Source organism: Grammomys surdaster, unplaced genomic scaffold, assembly GCF_004785775.1.
Source record: "Grammomys surdaster isolate TR1022 unplaced genomic scaffold, NIH_TR_1.0 313, whole genome shotgun sequence".
NCBI lineage: Eukaryota > Metazoa > Chordata > Mammalia > Rodentia > Muridae > Grammomys > Grammomys surdaster.
In genome coordinates, this window is record NW_021604732.1 from 2,787,790 (window position 1) to 2,806,959 (window position 19,170).

A 19,170-nucleotide genomic window follows, 5' to 3' on the forward strand; every position below is an offset into this window, starting at 1 on the left:
TGTGTGGGGGGGTGATGGGGAGGGGGAAGGAAGACAGAGGGAGGGGAAGGCTAATGGCTTTCCATGCAAGAGCTGCTAAACCGGACCATCCATTCTTCTGAGACTGACGCCCTTCACCAGAACAAGGTCAAGCAGTAGTTTTTCACCTTGAGTACAAGAGAGTGTAGAATAATAATAAAAAACAATGCAGGTTCATAAATGCAATGTGGGGTTACACGTGCAAACATCAACCTGCAGAATAACCCATTAAGGAATAAACAGGAGTTACTCAGGCCTAGTGATCGGCAGTCTGTTGCCCCTAGGTTTCAGTAAAGAGTCGTGGGTTAGAGGTCAACGGGGCATTTAGCCATACCAAGAATGGCTTAACACTTGGAAATCCTATTGGCGTGTTAGCGTTTACCTGGACATTGGTTTGAAATGGTAATGATCAGTAGCTTCGGGGGTCATGGGAGATACCTGTTGACACATTTTTTTTTTGCCAGACTTTAAGCATTCTAATAGATTTTCAGATTTCACTTGTCATGGCTGTCATATTGGTAAAAAAGCTACAGATAGCTTCTTTTATTATTCTCTGTGGCCCGCCTTTCTCAGTCCACGGTGGTAACTCAGCTTTAATTTCAATGTATAAAGAATGTGCTTTGGAAGTGATAAATGTCTTTTCTTCATTAAGTTACATGGTATGGGTCTCAGAACTGAGGCTGAGGTGGGAATATAAAAGATCACGTACCTGGCTTTTTTCTCTTTGGTGTATTGTGTGGGGTCTTAAAGGAACACGTGTAGCCCGGTGTGTAAATCTTAAGTGAACACCCTTCCAAGCATCAAGCCCATGTAACCCCCCACCAAGTCTAGAAGCAGGGCAGTCACCATGGTGTAGGTAGTTCTCTGTGCCACCTTATGTACCTACAAAGCAGCCATGGGTCTGACTTCTGCCCCCCAGAGCTTACTTTGCTCCTTGAAGCTCATCTAAATGGAATTACTCCTTATATTTCTCCTCTCTTGTCTGATGTCTATTATCTGATGCTTTCTGTACAGCTTATAGTGTAGACCGTTCTCATTGTGTTAGTTAAATCGTCAGTTTTAGAGTGATTGGGTGCTAATGGCTAATCTTAACTTGCAATCTGATTGTGTCTAGAAGCATCTAAGAGGTGAGTAAGGCACACCCTCCAGGTGTGTCTGTGAAGGGCATTTCCAAAAAGACTTAACTAGAGGGATGACAGGAAATGACTCACCTGAATGTACATGGCACCATCGATAGGCTGGGGTTGTAAGTGGGAAAAAATGGGGTGGGGTGGTTATGGAGTTGGAAAAATGGCTGGATAATTAATCACCCATTGCCCACATGAACCATCTGTAACTCTAGTTTTGAGGTATCTGGCACCCTCCTCTGACCTCTGACGGTACTGCAAGCATGTGGTACATATACATATAATGCAGGCACATTTTAAAAATATCTTTTTAAGAGTAAATGAAAAAGCCCAGAATTGCAGGTGTGTTCTCTCTCTCTGCTCTCTGGTCATGATACAGGCTTCTCTGCCTTGCCACATACCTTCCCTGCAATAATGACCTGAGACTCCCAACACTGTGGGCCAAAAGAAAACGTTTCTTCCTTTACTCACGTGGGGCATTTTGTCACTAGCAATGTGGGGCTGTTGACCGTTGGGTACTCTCATGAATCAGATGTGGTGGATATCGGACTTGTCTGTTAACAGGACTATGCTCTGAATAGGTAGACAGTTGGATTTAGTCCCAGCCATTCCGTGTGTGTCCCAGCATCTCACTGTGGTTTCGATGTGTGTAAGGACACCAGGCCCTTGCTGTGTGTGGTTGGTCATTTGGACTCCCTCTTAGGTAAAGTCCTGTTAAGTGTCTTGCTTTTTACTCAGGCTTCCCCATTGGTTTGTAGGTGTTATTTACATATTATGGTTCTGTGCATAGTAGATAGAGCGTAGCCGGCTTTTGTGTACGAGTTGTTTCTAAGGTTGATCAGTTCATTTTTCCCCCCCTTTGTGATTGGTTTAGCCTTTCAAGGTGAAACAAACCACTGAGTGCGTTATCTGGAATTCACACCATGTTTAGAAGAAGATAGAAATCCAATTCTGTTTGGTTTTGTATTGAAATAATGTCTTCCTTCTATGTGCAGGGTAAATGCTATGGTAACTGACCACACAGTCTCAGGTCTCCTGCCTGAGATCCTCCTGTGTCAGCCTCCTGTGTGTGCCACACTGAACTTGATTGCGTATCAAGTGTCCGTTGATCACTGCTTGTAGCAGGCTCTTAACAGCCTTTGAGTGGAATCTGTTCCTTTTGTCATTCTCTCACCTTGGTGATTCCTATTTCCCCCAATGATGGCTCTGTGATTCCACATTCTTATTCACACTGTGTGTGCTTTCTTACACATACACACACACACACACAAATATACACACACCCTGTGCGACAAGCATCCCACCTACCTCCGTATCTGTTGCCTATTTCTATCTTTGTAGTGCAGTGGGCCACAGTCACAACAGTTCGTTGCTGAGAACATTATTCCTACAGGTGAGGAGAGTCTTGACTCAACCCACTGAATCTAGACACAGACCAGAGTCTTAGCCTTAGCCCTGCTGACCCTGAGACCAGATAATCCTTTGTTGGTCTGGTCTGTATCTTACAGGATACTGAGCAGTAATTCTTAAATCCTTCCACTAGATGGCAGTAGTGTCTTCTTCAGCTACAACAAGGCTGGCTCCAGATATGGCCTGACCCTATTGAGAGTCCCTTATCTAGGGCAACTTTTTTTTTTTTTTTTTTCAGATGGTGAAACTATACATCTCCAGACAATTTCCCAGACTGGTTAATTTTTATTCTCACTCAGCCATGTTAGGGAGCTTTGATTTCCTCACATCCTTGTGAACTGTTATCTCTCTCTCTCTCTCTCTCTCTCTCTCTCTCTCTCTCTCTCTCTCTCTCTGATCAGACCTTTTGAACAGATCTTTTGATAAAATGTTATGGTTCTGAGGGTGCCGATGTCCCTGAGATTATGGCTAGCACAGGAGATGGACTGAGAGCCAGGTGTGGTTCAGAGTGCAGAAGCCGCAAGGACATGTGCACAGCTGAGCTGGTTAAGCTGGTTAAGGAGCTGGTTCAGCTAGTTAAGGAGCTGGTTATGGTACAGAAAGCTAGGTGGCTAATGGCTTTACATTCTGCAGCTGAGTGAGCCAGCCCCACCTGTGACCTCCTGCCTCCTGTTTCTACACATACTCACTTCTCTCTGTTTTCCCTCATTGGGCGATTGAAGTCAGTTCCCAGTCGGAAAAAGCCAGATAAGCAGAAACTAAACAAAAATCACACTGTTGTGTTAAGATAGCCGCCACTCACTTCCTGAAGGATATTTTTCCAGATGCTTGTAGGCCAGCCCTTCTCCCATAAAACTGATTGTTCTGTTAGCTTAAAAAGTCTTGTGAACCAAGGGTAGGAGAGAAGTCTGTGAGGGTGGGTAGGCACGATGAGAGAGAAGAGGGTTTTCAGTTTCTCTTTTACATTCTCAATCCTTCCCATGCATTGCAGCAAACAGTTATGTCTTCCTTAAAAGGAAATGTTTGCACACTTAAATGTATATTATCTGAAGGGCTGAAAAGTTAAAGATCAGCCAAAGTTAGAAAGGTGTCGTGACACGGGCTGGTTCCAAATGAAGATTTCGCCCTACAGATTGTCAAAGGGAAAAATGCCGGTGTTGTCAGCAAAGGGAACATTGCTTTGTAGGCCACGGTGTCTTGGCTACAGGTCTTTCTCTGTTGATCAGACATGAATCTGAGCCCGAATGATAATTCTATTATTCCCTTGACAGCCGAGCATATGGAGGGGAGGGTAAGAGGTGAGTGTCAGAAGAGGCAGGGGAGAAAACAGCATCCATGTGGCTGCCTACCCCAATGAGGAGACACAGGAAAATGCAGATTTATTTAGTTTGCACTGCAGCAAGCTGCTGGAGACCCAGATGAGGACTGAAGCCACTGCTCATACTTTCCCTGCAGAGGGTCGTGGTGGGTGTGGGAAGCCCAATTTCTGGCTGTTCCACAGGCCCTTCAGGAAGCACTCACACTAACAACATATGTGTCCATATAAGGGAATGTTTAGAGCTTGTGCTTGCTGGCTGGGCCTGGCCCCGAGCCCCCTTCATACCAGAAAGCCAGAGTCCAGATGGGGGTAGCAGGAGGCGCTTAGCCTCATTTGCTAAGTCAGTTCTTCAAGCATACTTGACAAAGACAGCCACCTAATACATGAGTGGAATTTGTCTTTTTATTGCCTTAAGACTTAAAGCCAGATGTTACTTAAGAAAACACTCTTTTGAGATTGGTCCCATGATTCTCTCTAGTAAGTCAGCTGAAAATGGTCATTTTTTTTTCAACCCATGAGCAGAGCTTAATACAGTCAAATGCCGTTTTCCACACAAAGCTGACATCATGAGGATCACACAGACTTTTTAAATATAAGCCCAGTGACTCTGTGTGATTCCCTCTAGCCAAGAGAAGCCAAGTCCTTGGCCTCAAAGACTCAGCAAATTGTGAACACACTGGATTTTGGCATTTGGTGGAAGTCCTTGCTGCCCCTCAATTTTAAATGACGTATAATAGGGAAATAGAACATTAAAGCAGAAAGCCGTGCAAAATTAACCTACAGGCCCTTTGAAGACTTTTGATGCGGGTTCCTTACAATAAATTAGTTTTGGATCCTGACACCAAACACCTGTTCACTTTTACTTAATTCTGCTGACAATAAATAGTTGTACAGGAGGCCTGGGCCCGTTAGCTCTCTCGGCCTCCCTCACCACAGTACATTAGCAGGTGGCACAGGAACGATACACTTTAGTGTGACACTTGGTCCGTCCAGATGGTACTGAGAGCGGTTTACTCATTAGGTCCACCCTGAGCAACTTCTGCAGAAGCAGAGTGATTACACTGCAGTCCCCAGATGAGGTAACACTGATACTCTCTCTTCTGAGACAGGGATCTTCCTGTATACGCAGGGCTGACCTCAAACTCCTCTTGAGCCTTCTCGACTCTGCATGATTGGCTTTGGCACCTGTCCTAGCTTGAGCATTTCTCTTTGTAAAGTAGTTTCTCACTTTAGAAAACTCATCCTGGGGGCTGGGGAGGTGGGTCCGAGGATAAGGTACAAGTGGTACAAGAATGAAGACCTGAGTTCAGATCCCCAGAAACTGGATGCAGGAGCAAACAAACATCAGTAACCCCGATGGTCCTACAAAAAGATGGGAGGTGGAGACAGGAGGATCCCTGGAAGCTCACAGGTCTAGCCAGCCTGGCATGTGCAACATTCGATAAAAATCAGTGTCTAAGGATAGAAAGTGAAGGCCAACATCTGAGGTTATCCTCTGACCTCCGCACACACACCATCACACACATGAATACACAGGCACACTCACACACACACATACACACACACACACACACACGATCGTACTCTGACCTCTGCACATGCATTGATTGTCACATACACAGACACACATGCACACGAAAGACTTTTTAATTCATCATGGTTTTTTTTTTTTAAAAAAAAAGCTATAAAACTATTTTCTGAACAAATGAAACTATGGTTGTATATTCTATGTTGTTGAGAAGCCTTTACGTTTAGCTGATCTCAGTGCTTGGTATTGAGGGTAATTCTGCAGCAATGGGACCGGGCTTTTTGTCTATGATTCAGAACAGTCACAACCCAGGTGACAAACTATCCCTCGGGACTTTCCATGGAAGGTCTAAGGCTATTCATCCGGCAGCATTGGAGGAGGGGGAAGGGAACCATCCAGGAATCAAAAAAGTTAGGGAAAGAGGTCATGGATGGCTGGTTCCACTAGCTAAAACACAGCAGGGAGATGCAGATGTGAAGTTATGAGACTTTGTGTTTCTTCCAGCCTCCTCCACTACACAAGAAGATTCTCGTGGGTAGCATGTACCTCAGAGCCACTTCTTCTGTCTCATTTGTAAAACTCGGGCCTCTGCTACTACTGAACTCCGCCATGGCTATCTGATTCTTTACCAGGAAGTGTCAGGTCAAGAACAAGAAAATTCTAATGAACTGTGAAGTTGTTCAATCCAGATTAGAAAGAGGCCATGTGAGACCTACAGGTAGTCCCAAGAGAACCTTCTGCTGGCCTCCGTTTTCCCAGGAGTCACAGCTACCTGGCTTGCCTTCCATTTGGGAGGCTTTCAAGGAAAAAACAAACAAACAAACCAATTCTTTCTCATTGTGCTCAATATGGAGGAATACTTAAACCTAACTCCTCTGAGAGCCACCCTTTTCATGGCAGAGCTGAGGCAGAAGCATGCTAAAAGGAGGCTTTACTGAGCCAGGTGTGGCAACACACACCTGTCATCCTGGCACCTGGCAAGTAGCAGCAAAAGAATTCAAAGTTCAAGAGTATCTTTGGTTATGTATCGAGTTCAAGGCCAGCCTTAACTACATGAGACACTGTCTCAATAAACCAGGAAGAATGAGAAGGTGGTTGGTTGGTTTGGGTGGTGAGTAGGTAAAGTGTTGGGCCACAAAATGACACTGCCTGCTTCTCCAGGGGACATCAAAAGAATCTATAAACAATCATAGTTCAGCTGTGTTGCTCTACCTTAAAACTGCCAGGAAGTTTCTCATTGTACTGAAATTCAGACTCGGCTCTGACCCACAAGGCCTCCACCAGCCCTCTCCCATCACCTCCCATCCCATCCTCCCTCTGCTACAAGGTCCAGCCACCACGTGCCTGAGGCTGCGGGTAAGGATGGCTAGATAAACTGAAGCTCATTCTTTATAGGACTGCATGAGCACCGGACCAGATCCTACTGTCCTTGACAGCCACCAACTTGTCATCATGTCACCATTGTCATCACCGCAACCCACATGCATCTCTTCCAGGAACCTTCTAGCACAGTGACTAAATTCTGTGATTCATTCCTGGTTTGAAATGCCCTGACCGTCAGTGGCCACACTAACATGGATGCAGATTTGCTGTGCCCTTGTGTACACCCCAACTGAAGCACTTACAGAACTGCTCTCCACTCACTTGCTTCCTCCATTGGTCTTAGAAGGACCATGTGTCGGGTCTCCCCCACCCACTGCTCCTTCTCCAGCACCTTGCAGAGCCTGGAGCATGGTCTATCCTACTGCTATGTGAATGAAAGATTAAATCCTCTCTGCCCAGCCTCCATCTTAGCACTTGGTGTGTGGGGCCGTATTTTCATCTCCTGGGTGCTATTGAACCTATGTACTCAACATTCTTCTCCTGGACCTCATCTGTCATATGACATTCCAGTCTCAGACATATGATGGTCCCTGGTGGGTATTTGCTGGGTCATTGGAAGCACGGACTATGGCTGGACAGTTCATTCTGCACCTCACTGTGGGCCCTGAAATAATGGGAACAGATTTCCAGTTTTGAAAAAAAAACTCTATGCAGTGTGTACCAGAGGGGCTTGGGAAGCTCCAAAGCAGTGGTTCTCAACCTGTGGGCCATGACCCCTTTTGGGGGGGTCATAGCGGTCACCTAAAACATATATTTATATTATGATTCATAACATTGGCACAATCACAGTTATGAAACAGCGACAAGTGTCACCACCTCCCGCTCCTGAAGCCTGTGCCTTGTGTTATCACAGCAGTGTGGGGTTTTTTTAAGAAAATAATATTTCTGTTTTGTTCTGCATCTGTGATCTGCCCCAAGTGTAGCCTAAAACAAAACCAAATACTGTTTGCAGCACACCTATGCAAACACCACGCCTGTCTATCAGCCTCTCTGGAGATACGAGGGGCTTTTGATTCATATTAGTTGCTTCAGACATTTTTTTTCCTTAAGTTTAGTTTTCAGAGTAATATATAGTTGATGGAGAAAACATTGTGAGTGTATATATACATACAGCTTCTTTTCAAGTGAGTGGAGGGTAGAAAATGTAAAAAGAAAAAAAGAAAAAAACCTGAAAATGTACTATATGAAGCGTATGTTAAAAACATTTCATAGTTCAGGTTGAAAAGAACCTATTTCTATCATAAATAGAGAGGAACTACCAGGCTTACATAGGAAGACCCAAACTCGAGAAAGATTCTAATATATCTCCTATTCCTCACATGCCTGCACACCTAACTTTAAAAAAAAATTAAGACAGGGTTTCCTGTGGTCCAGGTTGGCCCCCAACTAGGTGTGTAGCCAGGGATGGCCTTCAACTCCTGATCCTCTTGCCTCCACCTCCCAAGCACTAGGACCAAGCACTCTATCACAAAAGCTACATCCCCAGGCCCTGAACCTTGAGCTGTACTCTGTGATTATGGATCACTTGTTACAGAACTGTGCTCATCTTTTTGGTGGTGTAGCAAAAAATGCTGTCCAATATATAAAGGAAGGTTGCCTCTACTTTAGGGAGGTTGGATTCCAGTGAGAGGTAGGTATTCATTAGTCACATGGAGTATAAAATACAGACTGAGCTCAAATTCTGAAAGGGAAACAAATATGATTCTTAAAGAATACTTAATGGCACAGGGACAGGGATCAAGGGGCTCCCAGAAGTATCCTTCAGGGGGTGGTGTCAGAATTGAAAGCTAGAAAAAGGAAACTCACTAAGCAGAGGAGAGAGATTGGTTCAAGAGCTGGAGACAAGCTTCTGTGGTGGACACAGAGCCAGGGACACATGTTAAGGACCACTGCTGTGTGGGATTCACAGGCCAGGAAAGGACCTTGTCCAGTGGGAGCGGCCTGGTAGGCTCCTGATAGATGCTTTAGAGATACTGATCAGAGGAGAGAGAAGCCAGCCGTCAGCCTAGGCGCCACAATGGAAGCTTGTTCTGTCCTTCACACAGGCCTTTGTCTGTGTCCACTGGCTGTTCCTATCTGTGGCAATGATCTCAGCTAATGAACAGCAAGCAAGTATCTCCCACACAAGGTGTGTAGCCACCTCGTTATGCAAATGGATATTTAGTTCCTCCTCTGGGACCTTCCTACGTCTGTCAGAAGGCTACTTCCCACTTGCCTTCTCAACCTCCCTGGCCAAACAGCACTGCAAAGTAGAAAGCATGCAAGCAGGATACCCACATCCAAGATTCCCCAGTTCTCTAGTGTGCAAAATTTGGGCAGAGAGGACTTCAAAATGAGAAAAGGAAATGCCCTCATCTCCCACAAAGAGTCAAAGTTTCCCTGCATTGTTTGTCTAGAGCCTTCTCTTCCTTTCTCCGAGCTCTTGGGTGGCTCCTGAGATCAGTCCATCCACAGGAATGGAGTAGAACGTGATGGTTCAGGCTTCTAGCAACATCCCTAAGGGCAAAAGAACGTTTTGTAAGAAAGACAAGACCATGTGACTGTTTGGGTGATGGTGACTGTGTGGCGACTGGGTGAAGTGTGCTTGCAATAACCTAAACATCTCCTCCTCTCTACTGAGAATGCAGTCTACACTTAGCCCATGTTATTGGGCCCCACATGATGTCATTGCTCCCCACCATCTAGGACGTCATGCAGTGTGTACTGTGAGTCCCTTTGTGGCTCTACTCCAGCTTGCCTGTCCATGGCCTTTGCACTGGAATGCGCTTTGCTGAGTCTTTGTGGCTAGCTTCTGCCATGTCTATCCTGTGTTCAGCTTTTACTCCTTCCTAGGGATTTTTTTTTTAAGTGACCCAAATTAACTCTCTCCTCCTCCTCCATCCCTCTCGTGAGCAATCACTATCTGGAATTTTCTTTGTGTTCACAAGTCTTTACAGGGATTTAAATGGCGTGAGAGCATCTAGTCTAACTTGTTCGACATCATATCTGCATCGCCTAGAACCATGCCTGGTATTTTATAAATATCTGTTGGGTGAATGGATGGATGGATGGCAGTTTTCTCATGCTTGGATAACTATCATGTGGACAGATGACTTCATTTATTCATATGGGGTAACAAGCATTTGCCTGCTTAAGTGATTATTGATAAATTATTGTCTACAAGGCATTTAATCATAAGTGATTGCTGTGAGTAAGATAAAAAACAGAAATGCTTCATCATGGCCCTGAAGGAAGACTAGTACTATAGTAGCCAATAAGGAAAGAGTCAACAGACATGGAGCAGCAGATAGGAACAGATGAGATAAAAAATAAAAAAATAAAAAAGAAGAAGAAGAAAGAAAAATCACCATTCAAGGGACACTCCTGGTACGGTGAGGGTAAAAGTAGTTTGGGCTTTCGTGAGCTGGGCATATGAGGCTATGGATTCTCTCAGTCTTCACAATAACCCATTGAACCACATCTTCATTTTGATGATAATTAGACTCGAAGAAGCCAGTAAGTTATCAGGGTCACACTGCTGATAAGAATACACAGACCTTGAGCACTAGAGCCAGCAAAACTGGGGTCAAGACTTTAGGAATGAATTCTAATTGAATGTGACGATCATTTTTTCTTCCTCTCCCACTGCCTCTGCAGTCTCAGGAGGAAGTCTGTGACCTGCTCCATGCTGCACCTTTCCAAAACATCCTACCCCGAGTCTACATCAAAGGTAAGAAACCGCCAGCAGCAGCAGCGACAGCCTTCTTAGACTTGAATTAATACTCACTTAAATAATACTGGTTTAAGTATGGACACACATGTACCATGGGTTGCATGTGGAAGTCAGGGGATACCCCAAGTATCATCTTCAGCTTTCAGTTGAGACAGGGTCTCTTTGTGGTTTGCCACTGTGTGTGCCAGGCTAGATGTGGCCTGCAAACTTTTAGGAAGTCTCCTGTCTCCACCTCCCATCTTTGCCATAAGAAAGCTGGGCTTACAGATATGTATGACTTGGTCCAGTTTTTATTTGCTTCTAGAGACTCGAACTTTTGTCCTCACATATCCCCCACACTATGCTCACTTCCTAATCCCTGTCAGCTCAGACAGCAGTCATCCAGGAAGGGGCAGGAGTGCAGTGTTTTGGATGGCTGCAGAATCATTAAGGGATTGGAAATGGCACTCCAACTGGGTACCTTTATCTGATCTCTTTGCCTATTTTGTGAGATAAGGGTCTGTCACTAAACCTGGAGCTCACTGTATTGACAAGACCGGATGCCAGCTAGCCCCAGAGATCTGCCTGTCCCCTCTTCTATCCAAGCCTTGCTCCTTCGAGGCTAGCCTTGAACTTCTTGAGTGACAGGGAACTCACCAGCCACTTGTGAGTTTTGATAGCTAGATGGGTGTTATTGATCCAAGCTCATAGCACAATCTATCTAGATTTGGGGACACAGTGACAGCATCAGGTCCTCTGAGAAGTTCCCCCCCCACCCCCACCACACACTCACTTTCTGTTCTTTGCCCCATCCACAGAGGGGGAACGCCTGGAAGTCCGGATGAAGCGCCTCGAGGCCAAGTACGCCCCTCTTCACCTGGTCCCCCTGATAGAGCGGCTCGGGACGCCTCAGGTACAAACCTTGTATCATGGACCCAAAAGATCCCAAGAGTGAAGAGGTTAGGGTTCAACCTCCTCTTTTCAGATAGGGAAACTAAGGCACATAGAAGGGAAAGTGTGCCCAATATCATAAAGCTGGAGCAGGCTGGGATGAGGTTTCCTCTCAGGCTTGAGTTCTTTCTTCTATACCCAGTGTTGTGAGTTCTCTAAGAAAGAGGGAAGGAAGTCTACTTAAAGCACTATCCATCTCACCCCTGGCAGGTACCAGGAATTCTGCAACACTGTCTATCAAAACTAAAGCTCCACACACTCTGAGTCCACAGTTTACATCTAGGTATCCCGAGAAACTCAAGATCAGGAGACACCGTGGTCATGTGGTTTGTTGTCTGTGAGGTATTAGTCTGGCAATATGTGGCATTCCATGTACGTAGTTTGTGCTGGTAGATTTGGCATTATTAAATACATCATAATGGAAATGAAAAATTCAATCTAAACGCATCATCCAATGTTGCTAGGTCTTAAATAGTTACATTTCTCACAGCGTTTTCAAAAACATTCACATATCAAAAGCATGTGAATGAAATGTCCCCTGCAGCCTTCTGGAATGTTCCAAACCCAATTGTCTTAGTTAGGGTTTCTACTGCTGTGAGAAAACGCCATTACAAAAACAAGTTAGGGAAGAAAGATTTGGCTTACACTTCCGTATCCTTGTTCATCGTTGAAGAACATCAGGACTAGAACCTGAAGGCAGGAGCTGATGCAGAGGCCATGGAGAGGTGCTGTTTCCTGGCTTGCTCTTCGTGGCTTGCTCAGCCTGCTTTTCCACAGAACCCAGGACCACCAGCCCAGGGGTGGCATCATCCACAATGGGCTGGGCCCTCCCTCATCAATCACTAAATAAGAAATGCTGTACAGGCTTGCTTACAGCTCAGTCTTATGCAGGGTCCCTCTCCTATATGACTAGCTTGTGTCAAATTGACATAAAGCTAGCCAGCACACCAGTTCACTATGACAGTAGCCTCCGAAGCAAGGTAGACATAGGGACTGGGTAGAAGGATGAAGAATCAAAGATGATTTGAATTTTTCTATAATGTTCCAATATCTTCAATGTTCTTTGGGCTCATGTTGAGTCTGTGAAAGCTAACTTTAAAAAAAAAATGTTTCCAGTTACTATGGACACTGAATTGTGTAAAGGAGGATGCTTGCCCTCTGAGCACTCTCAGACTCTGTCAGGAAGCAGGACAGAAGAGAAATGGGGGGAGAAGTACCAAAATGTCTGCTTCTGTTTTCCTTCAAGTTGATTTAAGGGAGCCTCCCATTTGGAGAGAAGCAGGGGATGAGGTAGTACAGGACACTTAGAGGTGCTTTATAATGCCGGCCACACTGACTACTGTCACAGTTCTCAGGAGTTAAAGCCACACTTGGACTCAGGTTCCTTACTAGGCTTCTCACTATGATCAGAAGAACCCACACTGTCAGTTGAGGGTAAGAGGTAGCCACTCTCTGTAAGGCCAAGCCCCATCTGCACAGATGTCAAACTGAGAATCCACCACCTACAAGAGGCCCCCACTGTAAACAGTGACTAACCATAGGAGGCGGTTGGGTCTTTGGTTCACAACAGGGAATTCAGACACTGTAGAGAGTCTTCCCACTTTTTGAGCAGCAGAGGTTGAACAGAGAAAATCCTCTTAAGATGATTTCCTTTTAGGGAGAAATCCCACAAGCCAGTGGCATGCTGGCGTGCCTGCTACTCTCGGGTGTCATCCTGCAAGCATCCAGCTCTGTGAGCCTGGGGGGCCTGGAGTGTGTTTCCGCTCATGGCTGTGCATTCCTTCCCTGTTCTGCTAAACGCCATTTCCTTTCGACCAATAGAAATTTCCACTTATCCAGTGTTAAGTATTTAACAAGACCCTAGTAAGAGAGGACATGCCAGTTTGATAAGTCACCTATTCTCAAGGAATAGTCTAACACTACAGTCAGGTCAACCTGAATGTATAATCAGGGGTTACTAGGGAATAGGAAAGGGGAGTGGAGAATAGACCATAGAGTGGGATTGAGGTACACTGAACCTCATTAATGTGTGTAGGTGAACTATGAAGAAGAAAACTAAATTAAAAAGTAAATTCGGGGCCAGTGAGATGGCTCAGTGGGTAAAGGCACTTGCTGCCAAGCTTACCAGGCTGAGTGTGAGCCCCAGGACCCACACGATGGAAGGAAGGAATGACTCGGTGCTAGTTGTCCTCTGAGCTCTTACACATGTGCCAAACACACGTGTGCACACATGCTGGATATGCACACGCATAAATAGTAATAATTACAACTTCATTAACCCATGGTCAAAATAATATATGAATGAATGAATAAATAAATAATAAATAAATAAATAAATACTAACAGATTGTGAACACTGAAGCTGGCCAGCTAGATCTTCTCCTCTGCCGGCTCTTGTATGTTATCTGGGTCAGTGACAGAGAAAACCATCAATGGCAGATTTAAAGCAGGGAACATGGAGCAGCGTGGCCTTTGCATTTGTTTCTGAGCAAACTGAGGTGACCTGGTTTTCAGCCAGCACCATTGTTCCCAGCTCTCCCTTCAAGTGTCACATAATCTCACATGAAACATTTTATTTCACTGCCTTTGTTTACCCATCTCTGAAATGGGATGGTAGCCATTTCACCTCCCGAGCTGGGCTGCCTTTTTAAAAATCGGTATCTTTTCTTTTGAAGTGTGTTATATCATTAACAGCTGGGGAAATAAATCATTTCCAAGATGACAGAGGGTCAAGCTACTGATCAGGGAGGGAAAGTCTCTGCTGATATTACACTTGGTAAAAAAATCACTGTGAGCCTTGTTTACTATCCCAAGTATTCATTGAAGGGATGCACGCCCATTCTCTGGCCTTTTTCATGTTACTGAGGAAACATTGATGTTTGCAGAAAGGTTAGTGAATTTACACACACACACACACACACACACACACACACACACACACACATACACACACAATGTGGTAGGGTCTCCATTTCTTGCCTGTTAATGGATAAATCAGAATTCCTAAAGATGCAAAAGGCCATACATAGAAAAGAATATTGAGAAGCTATGGGTGGAGTCAGTGTTTCAGGTAACCAGAGTTCTCCATGAAAATGGTGGGGGGCTCTTGGGGAAGACCCCCACACTGTGTAGAACAGAAAGTAGGTAGGAACTCCTTTAAGCACCATCCTTTCTGCGTTAGAATGGACCACAAACTGGCCGCATTTGCATCGAGCACTAGATGGCCTATCTTTCCTGTAGAAAGTAAGTGAGGGCTGGGATGAGCGGTCACGAGGTGAAGGGCTTTCCATGCAAAAATGAAGACCTGCGTTCAGATCCTCAGTACCCACATAAAAGCCAGGGGTTGTGACAAACCTGTCACCCTAGCAATAGAGGAGGGGACAGGCAGACATCTCAGGGGCTTGCTGGCAGCCAGTCTTGACAATACAGTGAGCTCCAGGTTCAGTGACAGACTCTATCGTAAAACATAGGCAAAGAGATCAGATAAAAGTACACAATGTCGACCTCTGACTTACTTACACATGCACACACACAGGCAAAGCACACGTGCGCACACATGTGTATGCCAAAGTGATATGCCAGAGAAGACAATAACAGACTCACATCCAAATAACAAATATGCCAACAAACAGGAAAAGTTCCACATTGCCATCAGTCTGTGAAGTAGGACCCCAAGGCCTAGGCAGTGTCTCATCTCTCCATTGATAAAGACATTTTTCTTCACAGCACATTGTCTGCTGAGATATGAGGCATGGGTGTTGCCTGGGAAGTTGTCTGGCCAGCATCCTTGAGACTCAGTCACTGTTATATAGCCAAAAAAATAAAGGTTTTAGGGTTTTGGTTTTTTTTTGTTTTTGCTTTTTTTTGAGACAGAGTTTCCCAGTGTAGCCTTGGCTGTTCTGGAACAGCCTGTAAACCAGGCTAGCCTCCAACTCACAGAGACTTCCACCTGCCTCTGCCCCCCAAGTGCTGGAATTAAAGGTATGTTCCACCACCATCCAGCTAGCAAAACCTTTTCAAGTCTTTACATTCTCCAACTCCCAGTCAGACTGGAGATCGTTATGTAACCCAATAACATAACAGGGGCCAATGTCCACAAAATGTCATGTCCACAGGCAACTGCTTTAGAACTGTCCCCAACAGTGAAGAATTGTCAACAATTTAAAATAAGCATCAAGGGTAGAGTTCTAAATACGTTTATCAGAGGCTGTTTTGGGATAGCTACCTAAAAGCCATGACACTGAATATATTATGGAAATGAGTTTTTAAATTAGAGATATGTTAAATAAAAATGTTACAGAGACGGTCTGCTATATACACAGATGAATCCATATTCATAACTGCAAACGATCTTCATATATCTGTATTTTAAGAAAGCTCCTCTCTGGGTAGTGGGATAAATGGAATATTGTCTTTTTTATACGTTATTTAAAAATTTTTCCCCAAATTTTACCCAGTGAGTGCATATTACTTCTGTGGTTCACAGAAAGAAATAGAAGGGTAAACACTGCTTCAGGGAAAGGGGTCAAGGCCCCTTCTGTTGGCTACAGTGGACGGAGAACTGAAAGTCAAGCCACAGCTTTTAGAAAAATCATTTGCAAATGTTTTCAAACCAGGATTCTCCGGTGCTGCCTGATTCAGAATAACCAGACAGATGGCAGATTAATTAGAGTATCAGAAGTCCCTTAATTTGCTGATGAGAACATACATGGGTCCTTTATTTCCTGAGCATCCCCAGGGAGCTATGTTCTTCACATGGAGAGAGCTGAGCAGAACAGAGCAAACACAAAAACACCAGAGTCAAGCACTAAGCTCACGCTTCCTTATGAGCACTTTACCTAGCTAGCTATGGCAGCTTGAGTGGTCTCTTGTGCCGTGAACTGTCTGCTGTGCAATCGAGTTGATTCTCCATGAATCACGGTGCCCTCCTGATTCGTGAGACAAAGGTGTTTCAGACACATCCACCAACTCTTCCCAACTCACTTTCCCCCTTCACTTTGTAGTTGCCATGACAACAACACTCAAGGCCCGCATTCATCACAAGCTCTGCTTCCTGATTTATTTCCTTCCCTGGATTTACTTAGAGGCTGCCCTCTGTGGATGGGGGAGGGGAAGGTCTCCAAGGAAGAGAGCTTTGAGAAGTCTGATGGTCCCTTCCAGCCCCCTACAGAAAGAGTCCCTGAGAACCCTTCCTCCCACTGGGAGCTGATCGCTACGTGTCCTGTGGGTCTGGAGTCTCAGAAGTCAGCTTTCTTTAGCTTTGTTCCCAGACAGAAAGACCTGACTTTGACCTTAGACTGTAATACGTGTTCTGCAGAGCTTTCGGCACCTTTGCTCTTAGATGTTTTCACTCACAGCAGACCCTGGTGAGAGACGGTCATGTGTTTGATGTGCCTGTCTGCCTGTCTGATTACTCGAGATGCAGTAGCCAGGACCAGATGAGAAGCTTGTTTGAATTACTAATAGGGACCATTTGCCATTGTCAAAGAAGGGTTTCTAACTAGAGGAAATAATTCTCTGAAGTCAGTGGCAAATTTTAAAACAGTAACATACGTTCCTTCTAGCACATTCCACGGAGCAGAACTATTTTAAAAGCGAAACGCTCACCCATTTCCCACAGCCCATCTGCACCCACAACTAACTTGACTCCTCCTAAAATGTTTTCTACAGGCATACCCCACGCATGCGCTGTTTGTCTGTGGGGTTGTGAGGGCATTGTAGTAAATGTCACTTTCTCCAACTTGCTGAATTCGCTTCATCATTTAACTTGTAGAACTTCACTGAGCAGAATCCAAGCTTTATGCCTTTCCTTGGCTGCACCTCTGAGCTTCAGCCTCCTCGCTCGTGAATAGAAATAATAATGTGCCCGTGGCTTATTAATGTGGATTCTAAAGGACTTTGTGTTATTAATGTGGATTCCTGGGTCCTTTTACTTGCTCTGAGCCTATTTCTTCAGACCCAACCGTCCTTTGAGACCAGGATGTGCTCAGATAATTTTTTAAAATCAGTCTTCTGTTGATGGCGCCTGGATTCTACTTGCAATGGGTGACAGTTACCATAAGACTTTCCACACCTTCAAGTTCTTAGGCTCGGTGCCCTGCTCTGGGAAGGGTACCAGTCCCAGTGAACACGTTTTAAATGTGGCTGGCACTAGTGTTTGGGACTCTCTAGTGGAAATGAGGCAGATGGGATCTCGGATGTGGATGATGAAGTGTTAACATACTTTTTGTCCCAGCAAATCGCCATCGCTCGGGAAGGTGACCTGCTGACCAAGGAGCGGCTCTGCTGCGGCCTGTCCATGTTTGAGGTCATCCTGACCCGAATCCGGAGCTACCTACAGGACCCCATCTGGAGGGGCCCGCCACCCACCAACGGTGTCATGCACGTGGATGAGTGTGTTGAGTTCCACCGGCTGTGGAGCGCCATGCAGTTTGTCTACTGCATACCCGTGGGGACCAACGAGTTCACAGCTGAGTGAGTGTACCCTCTCTCCTTCCCTCATCACTGGGATGCACTAGCCAGAAATGAGGACAGGGGCCGAAGTGGCTTGAACAATAATACATATTGGTCACTGTGCCACTGCTGGGCATGGCAACAGTGGACTGTTCTTGGCCTCCAGAGGTTAAAGGGACCAAACAGAATATGGAAGTACATATGTCAAGGTGTCACATGGGCCTGGTTGGAGACAAGGGGAGGATGCAGACACCAGAGAGTGGAGCTTGGTTGTCAGACCTAAATTTTCAGACTAGAACTTGTCCTATAACCATATCTGGGATGGGGGTCTGTGGAGGGGAATGGACAGTCCAGGAATATCAGTAAATGTCTGTCAGCAGTATGGGGGTCCAAGAGTGAAAGAAAGAATCCCATGAGTGTCAGTCTTTTGGCCCCTGAACATTCACCTCACCCTTGCAAAACTCAACTTAGGAAATGAGGAGGAGCCTTTTGGGTCACCCACAGTCCTTTGAGCAGAGAAACCAGGAACAGACCCCTTCTTCCTGCATCTGTCTAGCATCGTCCTGAGGATGGTGCGGCAGAGGTGACTAGCTGGTCCTTTTGGGACTAAAAGCAGGGAAGGAAGGGGTGGGGAGGGGAAGAGAAAGACCAGCAAGCTAGGGGCCAGGGGCTGTGTCCTTCCAACCCTGTAATGGGGAAGTGGGGGAGAGGGCAGGCCGGGATACTACTTTAGAACAAAGTAAATGACATAACAATGACCCTGTAATCATCGACGTGTTTCCTGGGCATTGTGGCCTACAGTAGGGCTTCTGAGAGGCCAAGGAGCCAACATAGCCTCCTCTGACTGGCCTAGGGTGACAAGCCATGTGATTCTCAAAGGCTGATTAGAGTTGAGGAGATAGTTCAGTGCAAGCCGTAAGGACCTGAGTTCTGTCCCCAGAAGCCATGTTTTAAAGCCAGGGGAACTGCTAGAGAGATGGCTCAGTGGTTAAGAGCACCATACTGCTATTGCAGAGGACCCGAGTTCAGGTCCCAGCACCCATGTTAGATGGCTCACAATTGGCTACACGTCCGTTGCCACTGGCCTCTGCCTCCTGTGGGCACCTGCATTCATTCGTATGTGCACATCCATACAGACACGTCATTAAAAATACATACTTCAAAAAAAGCCAAGTGAGGCACTGTGCACCTAGAATCCTGACACTAACAAAGCGGAGACTGGAGGGTGCCTGGAAGCCCATTGACCAGTTTCATTAGCAGTCTAGCTAGTGGGTCTCACTGCATTGACCAG

The 19,170-nt window shown here is 45.5% G+C and overlaps 1 protein-coding gene across 1 annotated transcript in view; it reads left to right on the forward strand.

The window, feature by feature from the left end:
• Cyfip2 (cytoplasmic FMR1 interacting protein 2) overlaps nt 1-19,170 on the forward strand; it is a 115,366-nt gene that overhangs the window by 93,204 nt on the left and 2,992 nt on the right. The window contains exons 27-29 of the mRNA XM_028777730.1: nt 10,421-10,493; nt 11,294-11,388; nt 17,662-17,900. Of these exons, the coding sequence (XP_028633563.1) occupies nt 10,421-10,493; nt 11,294-11,388; nt 17,662-17,900 (407 nt within the window). The remainder of the gene's footprint in view (nt 1-10,420; nt 10,494-11,293; nt 11,389-17,661; nt 17,901-19,170) is intronic.